Genomic DNA, 19,345 nt, shown 5'->3' with positions numbered 1-19,345 from the left:
TTATCTCCACTGTGTTTGGAACAGAAAGCCCTTCAAGGTCAGTATAATGTAGTTAAAGCAACTGTACCGTCGTGGGGAGTGTCCGTGAAGACAGTTGGGGACAGTGAAACCACAGAGCTGCTGGCAGACTTCCCGCCACTGTTGGAGTGTCTCAGGTACATAATGGACTGCACCTTCTCCTGGTACAGCTTCCCATCTGACAAACACGGACATCAAAAGACCTCAGCGCAATCGAATTAATGGCACTTTAATACAGAGGTGCTACTTTCAACTGCGCCGCTTTCTCACCTATGTGTAGTGAGAAGTAGAAGCTGGACGGAGTGTGGCAGACATAGGTGTTGGTGGGTGGGTGGACCGCCAGCAGGAAGTTGTAGATGAGTTTGAGCAGGTCCATGTCCGGAGGCGACCCAAGCACCTCCTGGATTATCTTGACGAACGACAAACAGACCTCCTGTGGGATGGCAGTCAGATGCTCGTCCCGGTGCTCCTTGAGACAAACAAAATGCAGTAAGTAACAATCCCCGAAAACAAAGGGGGTATCGAGGTTTTTGACAGATACCTACCTGTAACACCTGGCAGGTGAGCAGGAAGCGATGCACTACTTCGGCTTTGAGGAACTGACGGATGTTGAAGACCTGATAAGGATGGTGCACCCTGATGAGGATCTCTAGGGCGGCAAGCAGCGTTTCCCACACTCCACACTGACAGAAACAACACAGAGTAAATGAACGGAGATACAGATCATCTAATGGTGGGGTAGAGCAACTATTAGAGAGGGGTATCATCCATCATCAAAGCCAAACAATGCTGAACAGACTGCTAAACTTAGGGGACTGGTTGTTTGCTTTGATTTTCTAAGCCTTTATTTTCCCAATATATTAACATCTGGAGGACATGAAAAACCCAATTTAGAGTGCAAACACTTCAGTCTAACTAGACTGCATAATTTTTGGTGCTTCCTCCACAAACATAAGAGTTTTTTTCCAGGAGATAAAATACAAGTTTAAATTAGTTTAGACCAAATTAGTGCCCCATGTATTCTGGGTATTCTTTGAAGAATCATGATAAAAAAGTAAAATCAAAGAGACTGCAACTCAAAGTTGCTAGCTCATCATTGGTGGTGATGATTTGAACTTTCTGCACTTCACTGGGAATTAGTTGATCTTGTGTTAAACAAAAACACCAGACATCACACATCTCTGCATTTACTGCAAGGCATAAGACTGGTTGTAAAACTGCTGTTGAAGTATTTTCTTGCTTTGGTGTATAACTTTATTTTCATTTCTCATTAACAGATCTTGGAAAACAACACTTGACAGTGAGGATAGGCATAGGTTTAATTTCAAATAATGTTTTACCAGTTCATAGTTTCAGTATGTATTTAGTTTTATATTATGTAACACTGTATTTATTGTGTTCATTTTAGTTTATAACAACCAACCACCTGAGCTGAGAGATGTGTGTGTTTACCTCTGCCTTGGCCCAGATTTTCCAGTCAAGCAGAACGTCTGAGAGGAGTCTGATATCCTGCACTACAGCGATGGACTCCGTGTCCAAACGAAACTGCCCATCATCCCCAAGGACGAGGATGGATCCACTGCAACACCCGTCCAGCAGAGTCTAGAGAGACGCAATATGGCAACCAAGTCAGAAATACAGCATTTCTATAATATCTTCCAGACTACTGTTAACTCTAATCAGACACATACTGTACCTCAACATATCAATAATCACTATCTCTCCAGAATCACCCTTACAGTGCAGAACCCCAGACAGGAGGAAAATCAATACATTTTCCATGAAATTTTTTGGAGCGCTTATCACTCTGTCAAAACCAATGCCATTTACTCCCAGAGCAGCACCGTTTGTATTGATCAAAGTCTATCATTTGTGACCAGCTTCACTGCAGTGGTCATAAATCTTGCAGTCCTTTGGGTCTCTGGTATTCTGAGGTAAGATAGAAGCTTTGCAGTCTTACCCACGGTTAGTTACATTATTTATTGTCTGACAAGTGAATTCAGTTATAGTCCAGAAAAGGAAAATTACATTCATTTAATGAATTTTAGTTCTGAATAGCATACATAGAAAGGTGAAGTGTACACAGCAAGGTTCTTTTTATATGGTTCGAAGTATGGGTTTGATACACTACACTACCTTAGACATGCCATACAATGCGGCATGTGGATGCCTAAAGTGCCAAAAACAATCAGGACTGCTGTGTGACTCTGCAAGAGCTCAGTGTTTCATCAAGTCAGACAGAATCCATTTCAGCACACAGCCATCACACAGCTCAATTACAGACACAGCTAGAGGGTCAAGTAACAGCAGGGTCACCAACATCGGCTCCGAGAAACACCGGAGTGCTGGGCTGGATCAGATTCACGGTGAAAACAAGTGCTGGTGAATATGTTTTACCGAACACATCAGCAGAGGTCGTGGGGACGGCAGGGTTCGAGGTGTGACTCACTTTCAGCATATGGTATCCCACGATGCATTTGGACTTTATAAGGACCTGGTGGATCATCGAGTAACCATGGTAACAGTCCATCTCGTGGATGCGGTGTTGGTTAAACTTGGACAGAGACAGCAGCACCTGCAGGGCCAGAGCCTGCGTCTTCTCACAGTCACTCAGCTCCACCGTCTGGATGCCAAGAGCCCAAGATGAGAGATGAAAGGGAGAAAAAAAAAGAACAACAAAAGAGCCTAATGTGTGAACATTAACACGTTAATATTAACAATGTAGGTCTGAACTAGCATTTATGTGTGATTATTACACCCAGTTCCAGCTACATTAATCATGTTCTCACCAAAGCGCACGAGAGACTGTTATCAAAATTAGTTTTTAAGGTGACACTGGACTATGATCTCAACTGACAGGTACAACAATATTAATGTGACCTTACAGAAACTGACATTTATCACATAATGAGAAGTGTTTCCAGACTGTAAACTGGGACTGAATCTATGCACTTTAAAATCAATTTGTACTCACTAACTTATTTCTATCGTGTTTATCGTCTATTTTATCTATTTACTGTATGCTTTATTCCTGGATGTCTGTATTTTGCTTTTAATGATGATGATGTCAAGCTGGAGCTGCTAAACAGCGTTTCATTGTTTTTAACAGTGACAAATAAACTCTATTCTATTCTAAAGTATTCAACATGTTACTTTTCCCACATGTGTCCACAATCCATAAATACCACAACAACTCTGACCTTTAACTCTACATTGTTGTTATTAAAGATATAAATCATCCCACCTGTGCAAAGAGGAAGACAAAATTTCCTGTTCCTCCAATCTTGTGCAGGACGCTCTGCAGACCTTGGGTTTCAGTGGGGAGCAGAGCCCTGAGGGCATTGGGCTCCAGGGAAACACTCTGTACCTCTTTGGAGCTGAATGGCCGCTGGGTAACCACCGTCTTGGCCTGACCCTTCAGTCGGATTACAGGCTCATAGATAGTGTAGACTCTGGGGCTGCTGGGGGCGTACACTACTGCCAAGCTCTCCTGCACACAAACACAACGCAGGCAATCAATTGTCATCTTGTAACTTCAAATAAGGAAGATATTTTTGGAATTAGTAACCCAACTAGTCCCTAGCATGCATTAAAAGACGTGGGCTACATTTCCTCATAGTACCAGAGACGTTATAAAGATGCAGAGAGGAAGTCATTCATTCTAATTGTCTCACTTCCTTTTTCCTTTTTCAATCAGCTGAGGTTTTATCAACATAGATATTAGCTTTTAATGGGAGAAAAACTATTTTCAGTCTCACTGAAATAGCTGCAGCTTAACTGTAATAGCTTTTTCCATTGGGGAAAAATTACTTCCTACTGCGCTGTATCATTAATGACAACTAATTGGAACAGCACATTACTCATGCACCATGAAATGAAACAATAAATGAGACATAGGAGGGATTTGCTATGCCTACAGAGCACTTGAATCGCACAGTACAATTACAGGGTTTAACAGGAGTATCAATCTGCAATTTAACAGAAACGTGCTAAAAAGATTAAACAAAACTAATAATAAAATATTATTTTGTGTATTTCATATTTTAATGAAGTGTTTGTTGTGTGTTGTGACTTACAACCAAAGTTGTCGTGTCCACATCCTTGCTCTTCATCAGAATCTCTCGTACATGCTCACACTTGAGTCCTTCCTGAGTGACAAACTTAGAAAATGTCCCACTGGGCTTTCCGTATTTGCAAGGCATGATAGAGGTGAGGTCCGGTCCACTGGTGTACAGGTAGAAGGCCTCCTCAGATCCTATTCTAGACCCTAAAATACACAGAGAAGCATCTAGTCAGAATAAAAAACATCACAACCTGCGTTGCGCCACGAAATTAGAGCCCTGTATGTTATACAGTATGTGCCTTTTTCCCCAGTGGTGAGACATTCAAGAGCCCTGCTCTAAGAAACAGTCTATTATACAGCCAGAGAAATGAGGTGTGAGATATTCAAATGGGCAGCGTGGTGCCCCTTGATGTTTTATTTCTTGTTTCTATTAATCTTGCACTTTCTTTTCTGCTACCCCACACTGAACTCCTGTGACAGCTGAGAGGCTAAAGCTTGTATAAAGATATCGTTTGGGTTCACAGGTTGGGATCGCCCAGACACAAGCCATTCACGGCCAATTACAGGCAACAAGAGAAGTATTCAGTCAGCTTCCCGAGGGAATGCCGAGTATCTGCAGAATGCCACACATCACACCAGCCACAGCCTTTTACAGCCCCCAGACTGGATACACTTTGAAAATATAACCCCACCACAAACTATTTATGTAACACAAGCCATGTATGTACTTAGAAGAAGTCATCGATGTACCACAGAGGAGCAGCACATTATACAGATACATTTTATAAATCTATGTAAATAATTGCATATGTATGTAGGGTAACATGCTAAGTGCATGACTGAGGTTAAATGTCTCGAGTTTTTCAGATGATCAAGATGGGAGTTAACAGGAATCCTACCATTGAAGAGAAGCACGGTGCCCATGCTCCAGCACTCGCCCTGCTTCAACAGCTCCTCACAGGATGGTATACAGTGGCCAAACATGCAGAAGGTTTTGTTGCTGTCGGAGGATAAACTTGACTTTCTGGGTAGGGTGTAGTCCAGAGAAACCTCACATTTCCTACAGAAGAGAGCGGTTATGAGATGAAGTGGTTGGTATAAGTTTCAGCCAGTTCTTACTCTTGCCATCACAAGTTTTTCTCACCTGATTCCACAAACCCAAACAACCACACGGCCATGGATGTTTTTCTTGCCCTCCGGCTGCTGGGTGTAGGTGAGGCCCAGGTGCTGCCACTGGCCCGGCCTCAGCAGCCCCTCCCCCGAGTCTGCCTGCGCCAACAGTCCTGCTTTTATCTCGTCGTTCGGGTCTATACAAACTCTACAGGGAGAACACACCACAATACTTGAGCTTGGATAAAAAATGAATACTTAAAAACCAGTAACCCATTCTTCCCTCACGTCTTTGAGGCTGCAGTCTACAATGGAGCGCACCTAAATGTGAGAGAGCCTGTAGAGAAGTCTGCCCACACTTGAAGCATCAGTGCCTTGGAGCCCATGGACAGAATATGAATGAGGTCTTCTTCTACTAATCTTGTCTCAGCCTGAGAGGAGCCCTGGTGCGACTCAGCTGCAGGAGGGTTACTATCTTCTGGAAAACAACGAGAAGAAAACCTCAGAACTGATTCATGTTTGTGAAATCAGGTATGAAAAGATGTTGGTGAAGGATCCGTTTCTCACCCTTGTCTTTGTCCTTTTCCTTCTCCTGCTCTGCCACCCTTAACCACATAGAGGCACTGAAGCCGCTGGCCATGTGGGGCCAGCAGTTTTGCCCTACCAGGGGCAAGTGGAGAGGAGCAATGTGCCAGGGGGAGGAACGGAGGTGGCATGGTCTGTACTCGGCATCCCCCTCTCTGCGCCCAGGTGAGAGTTTGCCCTTCCAGAGCAAACCAACACTTTTCCCCCCAACAGCACCGTTCTGTCTGGAGCCAGGGGACAACCCTCCTTGTGTCGAAGCCCCGAGGATTATTGGAAAGGTCAGGAAGTGGAGAGGTTCAATATTCACATTGGCTTCAACAACTTGTAGTATGCCCTTCAGTAAGACCTCCTGACAGACAAGAGATAAGAACAGTTTTAGTTTTCAAGAGGTAAAACACCAGATAGATGTGTGTTGACTTGCACAGTATAACCTTTTCCTGATTGTTAAAAAATCTTTACATTGAGAAGATTTAGCTGCTGTAACTGTGTGATTCATCTAAGATAACTCAATAAGTCAGAGTCTTGAAAAAGAAGCAATAAACTATCTATAAACAATCCAGCAGAATGAAGCAAAACACACTGCTTCTAAAACTGAAGGTAGGTGGTAACGCAAAAACAGCACCACAACCATATGTGACCAATGATGTGTCATATCTTTAAAAGATGGAAAACACAAATCACATGTCATTACATTCACATGGTTAAAAATATTTCTCTTCGCCGCTTTAGAAACCTCTTCCTGGGACACAGATTATTGATGATGTCTGCTGCAGATTGCAATCGTACACAGACTGTGGTAACAGGTTGAAGCATCACATCTGTTCTACACTCACTGGTGTTAATTGTATGCAGAGTAAAAAAGGACCCAAGTGAGCTTTATGTCACATTATGAAAGAACTAGGAGGTAAGAAGTGGAGAGGACAGTGACAGAAACAGAGAGGGTGTGTGTGCGCTGTACTGTGAACATAAGCTATCAGTGTCAACACCCTGCATGTAAGCCAACAGTGCATCGTTGAGTGACCGAGAGGGGTTTGCTATTTACAGTAGGTGGGGTCTTCTCCAGGAAGAGACGAATCAATAGAGCCAGTTCCTCCGCTGTGATTCGCTGGCTCACCATGGCAACCACCAGCTCCACTAGCACAGTCTGGCAATCTGCATGTAGATCAATGAAGAGTGTATTACGTAAGTGGTTTTCATTCACTTGGGCATGCACCAGAACGTCATCATCACTAACTGCTCTGCCTCACAAAAACGTTGCCACATTATATGCTTCAGATACAAGTGCTTCCAGTTCACAAAAATCCTAAATATAGAGTTTGATTGATGGATTGTGTATGAATTGTTCCAAAAAACACTAATATTGGCCATTTTATGTTTCGTCCAGTTAAAATATGAGAAGCAGGAAAGCTTACCAACACTGCAAACAATACAACCAATTTTACTTTCCTTCGATTTTTCAAATGAAAATATCTTACAGTGCCAAATGAGGCCACATAAAATTTGATAGACCCATTCCAAAATAAAATGAACCTTTAGGCCCTGAGGACCCAGTTGAAATGTCAGAAGCAACAAAAAAGTCTAGCTGAGGAACAAAATAAACTGAGTGTAACCTCCCCCCCCTTTTTTTTTCTAGATGTCACACATGAACAATATCCTACAGTGTCAGATGAGCTAAAAATAAGAGAGGAGGAATAACAAACCTGTAAAGGAGGGGTCTGTTTGGCTGAGGATGTTGTGGAAGCCAGACAGAATGGTTCTGACTCCTCCCTGAGAGGACCAGAGAAGGTGTTAGTCATTTTCACCACAGCACAGTTGAGGAGAGAAAAAAAAAAGAAGACAGATATAGAGTGGGAGGGAGACAGTTAAGAGTAGTACAAAGAAAATGGAGGTGGGTCAATCTGACCTGGTCATAGAGCAAGGCAGCGTTGCGGGGATTGGCTTGTACTGCATCCAGCAAACTGTGAAACACATGACTCAGAACCTCCAGGTCTGGGGAGCCGGTGGCGAGAAGCTGCAGCTCCATTGTACAGATCTCTGGGAACAGCAGCAGACCCCGCCCGGGCCCGTCCGCCACTGCCACAAGCTCACGCAGCGCCGCAGACTCCGCCTTCACTCCTAAGAGAGCAACGCAAGATCAGAGATGCAACAACAGACTGACACATGGAGAGAGATGCCGAATGATTCAGGCACGACACACGCGCTAATGCAGAAACACACACAGACACACACTGAGAGGTTTTGGGTGATGTTGCTTAAACAGCTTCATGATCCACAGACATTCCCCGCTTCAGCTCCGACCTGGCAGCTCATAAAAAAGAATTAGCCTCAGTCTTGTGCTCAGCCTCAGAGCAGCATGGGAGCCCCCTCATGATTTACAGGAGAGCAGCCCAGCAGGCTCTCATGCAGCTACTGGGACCTCCTTTGATTAATGAAGCCTGCTCTCTCTCCCTGTACACAACTACACAGCTTTTCCCTCATCCAAATACATACAGCTTAGGGTAAAAACAAACTAAAAATCATATACCATCGTGATACCAGTAAGGTAAAGGTTGATTTCAACTTTTGCTGTGTTTTCAGTGAAAATAATTAAAGCTTAGTTCAAATTATAATAATAATTCAAATGATTTCTCTAATCTCATATTGTATAACTAAAGACAAGATTTTGGTTAAGTCTTTACATAAGAGGCTATGAAATGCAGGCCTCATAAAGCATCACCATAATATGAATAATGCCATGCACACATGAGTTTGAGGGGAAGGCATCACAAAAGCCTGAGGACAATTATATTTCCTGTTGGACCAGGACGTTCAGCATAAGGAGAGAAAAGCTGCTTGGTTTGAGAATAACAACAGAGAGGTGTAACTGCCAAAAAAATAAAAAATGTAACTGTTAATTCATTCCTTTGCCTTGCATGAGGTCAGTGTTTAAGATTGACTGTTTAACCAGGCAGACGGTTTTTCAGGAAGCTGAAGTCTCCATTTGATGGGCACTTTAAGTCACAAGATTCAGCTCATGAGGCCACAGACTGTAGTTGCCTGCAGTTGTAAAACGTAAAACAATGACTCCATTCTGAGGGGATGAAAAAGTAAAAAGAATATAATCAGGCCACGTTCTTAACCTGCGAAAAACCAGAGCGGGGAGGCAGTGCTGATACAAGAGGCTGTTGTGAGGGGGAGAAAACATGCAGGCTTGTTTCTGCCATGTCATTTGTACGCAGTAAAAATTAGTTTGTCATTGCTAAAATACGCTCCGCAGCCCATCAAAGGAGGATGTGGTTATTATTACATGACACTAACAGCCCTTATCTGCACTTACACTGAAAATTGGTGAGAAAAATTATGACACTATTTAATATAAAACCTTACTACCTGGATACAATCATTGAATTAGTGCATTGAATTATCAGTTCAACAGTGGGAGAAACAAGCTTTCCCAAGGCGAAACACCAGCAGGTTTAGAGGTCGAGACCAATACATGACCTCCCAATTCATCAAGATTAATCCATCGCCAACAAAAACAAATGGCAGACGAGTCAGACTACGAGTGATTTACAGCGTTCTTAAAAATAACCCCAGGGAAGTAAAATGGTGAAAAATTAATCTGCAGTGGAAAGTTACAAGACTTAAGCTACTGTTATTTGGAGCAGCGAGGGGCGTGTAGTAGTGGGTTAATTGGACTAATAGAGAGAGTGCGTGTGTGAATAACTGTGGACCTACCCTCTTCCTGCTTGGCCATGTCCTCGGGATTGCTTTCGCTGTCAGCGTCGTAGCCCTCCTCCTCCCCTGGGGGCTTGACACCGCAGCTCTGCACTTCATCCACCTCCTCAGACAGATAGTCTGCTGGAGCCACCCCCTCCACCAACACCTGGAGACAGAAGGAGAGGCAGAGAGACAGAGTGAGACGGAGACAGAGAGACAGAGAGACAGAGAGAGAGAGCGCAATAGAGGAAGAGAGGAGGAAAAAAAAAGTCAGTCCCATACAGTAAAAAAAAAAAAACACAGCCGAACAAAGATCACTGCCTGGTCAACTGTCAAGCCGGTTAGTAAGATAAGAATCATTTCACAAGCTTACCCAATCTTGTTAAAAAAACACCCCTTAACTGAGAATGTAACGCTAACACATACTAGGCATGAAAAGCAGCGGTCTTACCACTAATGCGGCGAATAAATTGCCAACAAAATGTTTTCGAGTTATGTGGAAAAGAAAAAGAAAGTACTAGATTTTGGTCATAAGACGAATATCAGCTGACTTCTGGGGCACTCACACAGCCCAGTTCCTTGACGTGAACAGTCAGTCATCATATGTACACACACGCGCATGTGCACACAGTCACGCACACACACTCACACGGTCTAAACCCTTCGCTGTTCAAAGAGCAGGCTTACTGTAAGTCACTCCTCTATTCCTTTCAACATAAAACTTCAGGTGTCAAGTGTAATATTCAATTGCAAGTGAAGTAAACATTTCAAAGAGTAGTCCTTCAGTGGACAAATTTGGTGGTGGGAGACTAATCTTGGCTTCATAGCACACTGTTGCAATGGTTAAGTGAACATCACACTCTACTGGGCTCGCTGAGAAAGAACTAAGCTCTTAGGAAATAGGTAAATCTATTATATAAAACGCTAAATCCTCCTATGTTGGAACAAGCTTAGTCAGATAGGCATTTTAAGACTTGTGGAAAACACATCCAAGGCTGTGAGATAGCAGGCACCCACTACCAGGCAGCAAGTCATTTTTCTTTGAAGACAGCCAGGCAAAATGATAATCTTTCTGCAATATATATATTTTTTTAATTCTGTATTCATCTCTCTTCCTGGAACAATAAAGGCAGTGTCATTTCTGGTCATGACCATATACGGTGCTGAAAACCTTTCATTCATGTAGCCTACAGTGATAGGGCCACTGTTGAGGAGACACAAGTTGCTGGGAGGATTTTTTTTTCTTCCTATCCAGCTTGTCATTGTTGTGAGAAATTGTCGACATGCAAATAGAACTGGTTCATTTTCTATGCCTTCGTACTGATTTTGAAAAAGCAGCACAAACTCGAAAACCTTCAAAAACAAAAGTCAACTCTGCGGATGTCAGAATGAGGTCGTGCTTGCGTCCACTTCATGCTCTAAACAAGTGCTATCATTATTTTGTCTGCTGTTTTGTTGCACATCAGGGAGATAACAGCTGCTTAGCAACGTAATGTGAGTGGCCATACACAGCAGCCCTGAGGCTTGTTGGTGTTTGGCTGGAAGAGGGTTTTCCTTTCATTGTACGCTTGCCTTGTGAATAAAGGCCACTGTTCTTTATATTTTGTCATGGTGCTCGGCCAACGAAGCAGCAGGTAATACAGTGCAGTTACTGAACAATCTGCCTCATTATAAAAGGAAAAAAAGCAATAAAAACTGTGTTTTCTATCTTTTGTGTTCAAATTCCCAAATGAACTCCTGTGCTGGTCAGTCATCCTGACTACAATTGTCTTCCTTGATAGCAGTTTATAGGGCAGACTGGAAGGCAAGGCAATGTCACTGAGTAGCGAACAGCAAAATGCAGTTTATTTGTGCTCATGTGCTCCTTTAAAAAATCTCACAGTCTCTAGTTCTCACCCCTTTCTGACAGCTTTAGACACATTGGCCCATTTTTACTATCCGTTTGAAATTAGTGAGGGGAATTTATTTTAAGAAATGAAAAAAGCAAGGGACAGGCAGAGCATAATGTTATACTTATTTCATTGCGATTGCTGAGTATTTCTTTTGGGGCACTGGATATCCAACGCCATTACTTAATAGGAGAGACATGAAGTAATGAGAATGGTACACAACATTTTCTGTCGGGCTGCAAATCTGGGATACAGAAGTTCATGATCAATGCCTTAAATCCCCAGGTCAAGAGGTATTTGTAGATAAGATGTAAACATCGATGGTTTAAATTTTAACTTGGCTTTATTGAATTAAGTCCACCACTCGGTAGAACAGATAATGATTAGCAGAGAAAACATTTTTGCCAAGAGCTTTATGCTGTGATGAATACTGATGGCACCTCGCTGCAGAGGAATCAGGTGTCGTGATGTCTGACTGGCTATAACCTGAACTGGCTTCTTGATACACGAGTAGCTCAAATAACTTAATATAAAAAGGTGCGTGTAACACTCACAGGTTCTCCAAAGGCAGGACTCACCCTGTCTGGCTTCTCCTCGGGGGGCTCAGGACAGGATGACACCTCAGCTAAGGCCACTCTCAGGAGAGAGTCGAAGAGCGGTACGGCGAGGTCAGAGTTCACCACCCCTGAGCGAGAAAGCTGGTCTCGAACCTCAAAGAGGGTTTCTTCCACTGACTGGAGCTGGAGACGAGAGCAGACACAACAGTTTTAATGAGACCAGGGTGAACGTGCTTACTTTGTAGTTGGTGTGGTTAGGGATTAGCTGATCGGTGTGATATAGAGTGACATTACCTGAGAAAGTTCAGGCTCTATCCTCTGCAGAGCCGAGTTAGCACTGTGTAGACAAATAGCCAGGAGTGCCTCGAGCAGACGAATACTTTGAAGTTGCCACTCTTCCTCCAGCTTCTTCGCAGGATCTTTGGTCTTTCCCTCGGCTGGACCGGTGCTGAGGGTGTCGGCTGAATCGTGACTTATCTCCTCGAGTAGCACTGAAGTGGCTGGTGCTGTGGACTCGGGACTGCCTTTGCCCTTAGTGTCCCTCTTCTTCTTTGCTTTGCCATCCTTGGTCTTACAGGAAAGTTTCTGAATTACCATGGCCATGAGGCGCAAGCAGACATCCAGTCCCCCTAGCCTGAAGAACTGCCTCTGAAACAAGGGGCTGGCCAGGTAGATCCACCGACACACCGACCACACGTCCGCAGCACGCCGTACCTGCTCTTTGGAGGGCAGCGCCACGCTGTCTGGGGACAAGTACGGCAGCCGCCCTCCAAGCGGCTCGCTGGCTGTACTGTCATAACCCGATGTGTCCTCAGAGTCGTTGGCCGAGTCCCGGTCGGAATCAGCCTCTTTGCTGACGCAGAGGAACGCCACGCACAGGAAGAGGTTGATAACGTGGAGGTGTGTTTCTGCTCGGCTGCGCCCGCTCCGGCTCTTGTGACGCGGATAGGCCTCCTTCAGGCCTTCGTAGAACTTGCTGAGGCTTTGCGGACCTTCTCCCGCCCCTCGGGACCCCAGTTCCTCAGCCAGACCCAAGACGGCCTCTCTCTCTTCAACATCAGCGTTCTCCAGCTCCTGGAGTACCCCGTAAGCCTGCTGGTGTCCAGCGCCAATGATCAGAGTCTCAAACACCTTCAAAGCCAAAGAGCGGGTCTGGTCCAGGTAGACGAGCTCCGTCACCTGATTGAGTCCATTGCAACTGACGAAAAGGTCTCTTATCACCCTGTAACATAATAAAATACATTAGAAACTAAGCAAATTAAAACATATAACACTCCTATTAGCCACGTCCAGGATTCACTTTTCACACTTTAAAGAGGAACTATGCAAGTCCGGCCGCTTTTCTGCTGTGTTACTAGCCCTCCTCCCGGTCATGTGCATTTGTACAATGAAGCCGGTGAGAAAGCAATCTATGGAGCGATAGATAACGTTATATATACGGTGTGTATATCTGTGTAGTCTTATCTGTCATAAACATGTGATTACGGGTTACGGGGTGCGTTTGTGTCGTGGTGCCGCAGAGACGAGAGCTGGGACACCGGGTCGGAGGCTCTGATCTTACAAGGTTGGTTTTCAGCCAAGAGGCGCTAGGTGGAAGGCAGAAAGCCTCCATTCTCCCTGTAACAGGTTACATGTCATTTATTTAACCATTACAATTACTCTTAAGATGTTTAATTAAGGTAACTTGTTACAAGGGAGAATGGAGGCTCTCTGCCTTCAAAGTAGCGTCTCTTGGCTGAAAAACAACGTTGCAAGATCAGCACCGCCGCCCCAGCTCTCGTCTCTGCAGCACCGCAACACAAACGCGCCCTCTAAGCCATAATCTCTTGTTTGTGACAAGATAAGACTACACAAATATACACATTGTAACATTGTATATGATATATAACATTATGAACTCCCCTATCGATTGCTTTCTCGGCAGCTTTATTGTGAACAAATGCACATGGCCAGTAGGAAGGTTAGCGAAACAGAGGAAAAGCGACCGGACTTGCATAGTTCTCATTTAATGCAATGTGCCATTCATCTAGATAACATTATGCCCAGGATGAATATAGCCATGGTTGTGCCTCTTAGGAGAGAGGCCAGGAAAGGACAACCAAAAGAAGGACATGTGAACTCAATCTAACAAATGATCACAAAGTCAGTCAGTCCAGGGGAAAGCCATTGCCAACACACAGTCCCCTTCACAGTCTGTCCATCATTTATTTCACTTATTCTTATCAGGTTGCAGATATTGTTTGCTCCAGAGAACTGCGAGAAATTTAATAAGTCAACTTCGATCAACATGACAAATTAGCCTACTTCATATATCGCGTTTGCTTTGTGATTATTGTTGTGTGTCTCTTTGACATAATGGGACAGAAATGATTTTTTGACGTTGCTCGGTCAAAGTTATCTGAATGTGAATCATTCGTTTAGTCAGCGAAACAAAGCCGAAGCTACCCCCTTTTAAATTTGTTTACTGCTGAGATACAAATGCCATTGAGGCAGTGGTAAATAATAAATTGTGTCACCTCCAAGTCAAGGTTAAATCTGCATTTGGTGACACAAACAACACCCTCTAGGGATGTGCTGCTATTACACATGACTAAAATAAAAACACATTCATCTCACCATGGCCCTGTATACCCGCTACGATAAGGACTTGAAACAGATGTTCATTTGAAGGTTTGAGCTCGGTGCATGAAATAGATAAATTTAATAGATTATTAACTTGCTGATTTTTTTCTCTAATTCAAACCCTTTCTATGGCCTTTCTCCAAATTAATGTAGAGATGATTGATTTTGCTTTTTCAGAACATTTCCTCTTTTCATTAGTGGTGTGCAAGTCCATCAGGATGACAATTCATTAGCCTGCATATTTAATGCTCTCATCTGAAAAATTTGCAGTTCTGTTATGCAGAAAGCAGCAGGGGCAGTGCAAATGATGACAAGGCTGGTAAGATGTTCAAATGAAGAGCAGCTCTGAAAAGATTTCTTGTCTTTTAGATTATCTTGCAACAACAAGTTTTCCAGTTGGCATGCTTTTAAATCAATGTGTACACTATAAAAAAGGGACATAGAGTTCTGTAGTATTAGCTGACCCATTTTGGTTAAGATTCAAAAATAAAAGGTTATCACGTTAACCACAGCAATTCAATACACTTCTTGAGTTTGTGACACCACTTAACAACGACCAAATGATTGTTTGGTCGTTTTCTCCCTCACATGGCAGCCTCTGCAAAGCTTAAAATGACCATTACATTCGAGCTTACGTAACTGTTCCTTGCTCTGCGAGAATACCATGCATGTAGGTCATAAATTACCTGGTCCTCTAAACAATTTGACCAACAACATGACAACTAGATGTTCATTTAGACCAGTATAGAATGTGCATATGGCCAACTATACGACATATAGGCCTACATGAAGATACAAGCTACTTCTGGACCTTAGGCAGAAAATAAACTGTTTGAAAATGTTACATCTGCTGCATGGAGAAACTTTGAAGTTGATGAAAGCTGACTTTTAATTTGACAGTTTGGAAGAAGCCTGAGATGGAAGAGGGGGGAAAAGAGTGAGATTTATTTCACTCTGGAGATTCTTTAGAACTAAAATATCCATCCATACTTCAGTAATAAATGTGCACATCAAATACAACCTAAGGGAGCACATAATTGATGGATGCATTTTTCTTCTTTATTCACTTCTATGCTAAATAACCCTTTTAACCAGAAAAATAATAATTTCATTTCAGGTTATTCAATCTGCCCATATATTTGGAAGAAGAAAAAAAACACAAAACCTAACAAAAAGAACAAAACAAAAAACTTCAAAATGGAAATAGCCCAGCAGATGGAGCTGTATGGTTTAGGCCAATGAGAGTGATCATATGCAAGAATCAGCCTTAACTTTTTGACCTTGCCATTCAACAGTGCGATCCGGTTGCCACTGTCCCTGGCTGAAAATGTGTCTGTTGAACATTCACAGTAGCAATGCAATGTACACATCTGAGCTACCACTGTTTACCATAATGAGTTTTTTTTAAGGTGTTAAACAATGAAAAGCTGCAAATGTAATTCTTAGAGCCGGAACAAGACATTACTCTTCTATAGCTACTAGATAGCTGTAGATACTGCTGCTACCAATACCCTATTTGTATGCTATAATAGAATTAACAGTCTTGTCATCAGTAATAAATGAAACAAAGGGGGTATTCAAATGTGTATCACTGGTACAACCACTTTGTCATCATCTCAAAAAATGTTGCCTTATACATAAACATTAGGACCTAAAATTGTTTCCAAAAGAGTCTTTTGAAAAGGCAGAGATGAAAAACATCCTGGCTATAAAGACTGAATGCCAATCAAACCCACAGAGAGCAGAAAAGCATACTCTGAATTTTAATAAGGAAACCTATCAGCCCGCTGCTGACAGAACGCCTCAAAGAATCCAATTCGCTATATTTCTATACCCAGAGATCCTGCTCGTGGTGGCAGGGGGAAACTATCACAGCAGGCATTGGGCTGGAGCAGAGACACAGGCCACCAGTTTTACCATTTGGACAGACAAACACACACGAAGAGTAGACACGGACAATGTCTGGATTGCCTCAAAGCAGACAAGTCCATAATCGTCTGATCATGATCTGATTTCATCATGAGCAAAGCAAAAAGTAAAACTTTATCAATAAAGTATTATAGTATTATATGAATTGACTTCAGCCTTTGTTAAATGTATCCACGGTCACTACCAGCAGCACACCTGTGTTTGCCAGGCTACTGTACTCATCACAGCGTTACATAAAGACTCAGCTCACAAAGCTGTGATCAATTATTGATTAGCATCAATTAGCAATGACCTGGAGAGAAAAGATCTAATGACAAACAACATTCAAGCAGATTGGGTTTCTTTCTTTGTGCTGGCTGATTATATTTGCTGTGAGGGAGAAATCTGCTACAACACCTGGACTGAGAGATTAGCATACAGTAAACACTACATTTTGATAATGATGCATACTTGACTAAAGAACTTTGATATTTGTGGACAGTTTTGGACACATCTTTCTACCTAAAATGTTACATGTAAACACAATGGCACAATCATAAGACAACCACTGAAAAAGGACAGATAATTAGGGATGAAGAAAAACATACAGTGTCTGAAACGGTAAAACAGCTCACCTTGATTTGAGGAGGGCAGGTAATGTTTGCAGATATATGAGTAGTATCTCCACAGGCAGGCACTGTGTGTGATAGCTGCAGACCTGAGCGCAGACAGTGGAAACCCCCAGCTGCTGGGCATGGTGGGCCAGCTCCACCCCTCTCTGCAGCACAGGGTTGAAGATGTGTGTGTAGAGTTGCCACTGCACTATAGCGTTGCCCCGCAGGGTCAGGTGGCACACATGGCCAGCTATCTGCTGGCTCAGCTGCCAGTCCTCACCGAACACCAGCTCTTGATAGGCCTCCAGAGCGTTCCACTTCCACAACATGTCCTCTGCCCCCCCTCCGCTCGGCAGAATCCCCTGGGAGCGGTAGCACAGACTGGTGGAGATGGCTGAAGGCTCCCCTTGCTGCAGGGTTTCCTCCAGGCCTGGCAGCTGACTGCTGTCCAGAGTGCAGATGTTACAGGAGGCCAGTTTGGCTTTCTCTGAGGGCTGGCCGCCACCGAGCTGGTCTAAGATCAGTCTCCCCAGGACACTGAGAACATGAGACTGATAACTACGCAGCCCGGGAGCTTGGAAGGCATGCAGCAGGGGTCCTACAACCGAGCGAGGGTCCATACAACAGCAGATTCCGACGGCCTGAACCCCGGCAAGTACCTGCAGGACGGCCGGGCCGCTGGGGGAGAGGCGCTGCAAAAGGCGCAGACATTGGTGAGAACAGGCAGCCAGGCAGCAGCAGCGCTCGGGGTAACGCACCGCATCACCCTCCATCCCTTCCTTGCCGTCTCCATCCTCTTCAAAGGGGTTGCGTCTAGCTGCCTGCTTGAAAGCAGAGACGGGCAAACCCGACAGGTCTCTGTGGTGATGCAGGAAGTGTGAATACTCGCAGCGGCGGTGACGGCGTCGGGCGCACACGGACTGATGCAGCTGCTCTGACTTGGCCTTCTTGACAGCGCTGATGATCTTGAAGACGCCTGCGATGAGACCTCGTAGCCTCTCCGAAGCCTCTCCGCCCACTTCCGAATCTCTTGTCCTGCCGAGCCCCTCCAGACGCAGCACCGTGGCCTCGAACAGCTCCAGACCGCGGTGCTGGACGAATTCGTGGATGAGCTCTAGCGCCTGGCTAAAGAAAAAGGGGTTGGGCGTGGAAGCCTGCAGGCAACCCAGCAGCACTTGCAGTACTCCCTCTAAAAGCTCTGGTAGCAGGAGCGCCCTGTGGCGGTAGCGGGAAAATGAAAAGTCCTCCTGGACTTCCTGTAGGGTCTTCTTGGGCCGGGGGGCAAAAGGGTTAGTCTGTCTGTCCAAGCAGCTGCGGATCTTCAGCGTGGCTCGCAGCAGGTCTGTCAGGCTGCGTCTAAGGCTGTCGGGAAGGGTTTCGCTCTGACTCACATCCACCGACATCAGATGCAAGATGGTGCGTAGCAGCATCCTCTGGACCAGCGCGATGGGCTCTTCGGTCCAGCCTCCAGCAAGCTCTTCTGCCCCCGTCCCACCTCCTCCTCCTCCTCCCCCTGGACCGCAGCAGTCTCCAAACTCAGTCAGGATCTCAGTGAGAGTTGGAACGACGCTGACCGCCAAGCCCGGGTTGTGGTTGATGCTCATGTCAAACTTACACACCTTCTCCAGTAGGGAAAGCAACACATGGCAGAGATCAAAGGGGGAGTTTTCCATGCGGTTGAATATCGATATTGCAGCTGGGTCGGTCAGGGTTTCTGTGTCTGCCATCTGGGATCCGGGGGCTCGGGGATGTGGGTATGGTGCGCTCATGATGTCTGCGGTGGCGGTGATGGCGGTGGATGTCAGCTGCGAGGCCTCTGAACGGTGATGCTGACAGCTCACCCTGATGGTGGAGCCGTGCGATCTTCGAGTCCTTGCGCCGCCCGGGCCTGTGACGGCTTTGTCTTCAGAATTGGCTTCTGAATCTGAGGTAGAAACCTGCGACTTGCGAGCATCCTTCACAGAGTACCTCTGCGCCGTTCTGCGCGACCGCCGCGACTTCCAGGTGCCGCTGCCGACACGGGACCTCTTTCCAGAGTTCTGTTCATCTGCGGCAGCTTTCTGTCCTGCTTTGAGAGGGACGGCCTTCACCTCCCGGCTAAGAAATACTTCCAGTAGGGACGGCAGGGTGAAATCTGTCCACGCACAGAAGCATAAGTCAGTCTTATTCTGGATGCACATATAAACTTCTGGACAGTTTAATCACTATTAGTCTATAACCATTTATGTCACTTTTCTAGCCTAAAAAACACTGGATTCTTTATTTCAAAGAGAGTCATAT

The 19,345-nt window shown here is 44.6% G+C and overlaps 1 protein-coding gene across 5 annotated transcripts in view; it reads right to left on the bottom strand.

Annotated features, from left to right (window-relative positions):
* The window catches only part of lyst (lysosomal trafficking regulator), a 61,143-nt gene that overhangs the window by 19,672 nt on the left and 22,126 nt on the right, over positions 1 to 19,345 (bottom strand). For 2 of the 5 annotated variants that reach the window (XM_083987837.1, XM_083987836.1), the window contains 18 exons: positions 17,087 to 19,199; positions 12,216 to 13,143; positions 11,943 to 12,104; positions 9,494 to 9,641; positions 7,680 to 7,891; positions 7,477 to 7,543; positions 6,819 to 6,928; positions 5,759 to 6,125; positions 5,513 to 5,669; positions 5,226 to 5,399; positions 4,981 to 5,141; positions 4,095 to 4,285; positions 3,263 to 3,508; positions 2,468 to 2,641; positions 1,471 to 1,620; positions 564 to 701; positions 289 to 487; positions 68 to 196 (listed from right to left, as the gene is read on the bottom strand). In XM_083987837.1, the coding sequence (XP_083843963.1) occupies positions 68 to 196; positions 289 to 487; positions 564 to 701; positions 1,471 to 1,620; positions 2,468 to 2,641; positions 3,263 to 3,508; positions 4,095 to 4,285; positions 4,981 to 5,141; positions 5,226 to 5,399; positions 5,513 to 5,669; positions 5,759 to 6,125; positions 6,819 to 6,928; positions 7,477 to 7,543; positions 7,680 to 7,891; positions 9,494 to 9,641; positions 11,943 to 12,104; positions 12,216 to 13,143; positions 17,087 to 19,199 (5,826 nt within the window). Of the gene's footprint in view, positions 1 to 67; positions 197 to 288; positions 488 to 563; positions 702 to 1,470; positions 1,621 to 2,467; positions 2,642 to 3,262; positions 3,509 to 4,094; positions 4,286 to 4,980; positions 5,142 to 5,225; positions 5,400 to 5,512; positions 5,670 to 5,758; positions 6,126 to 6,818; positions 6,929 to 7,476; positions 7,544 to 7,679; positions 7,892 to 9,493; positions 9,642 to 11,918; positions 12,105 to 12,215; positions 13,144 to 17,086; positions 19,200 to 19,345 lie in introns of all 5 variants that reach the window. The other 3 variants (XM_083987838.1, XM_083987834.1, XM_083987835.1) reach the window with 2 other exon arrangements.

The sequence above is a fragment of the Trachurus trachurus genome (assembly GCF_905171665.1).
Source record: "Trachurus trachurus genome assembly, chromosome: 15".
In the NCBI taxonomy this organism is placed as follows: domain Eukaryota; kingdom Metazoa; phylum Chordata; class Actinopteri; order Carangiformes; family Carangidae; genus Trachurus; species Trachurus trachurus.
This window is presented reverse-complemented; position numbering and strand designations above follow the sequence as displayed.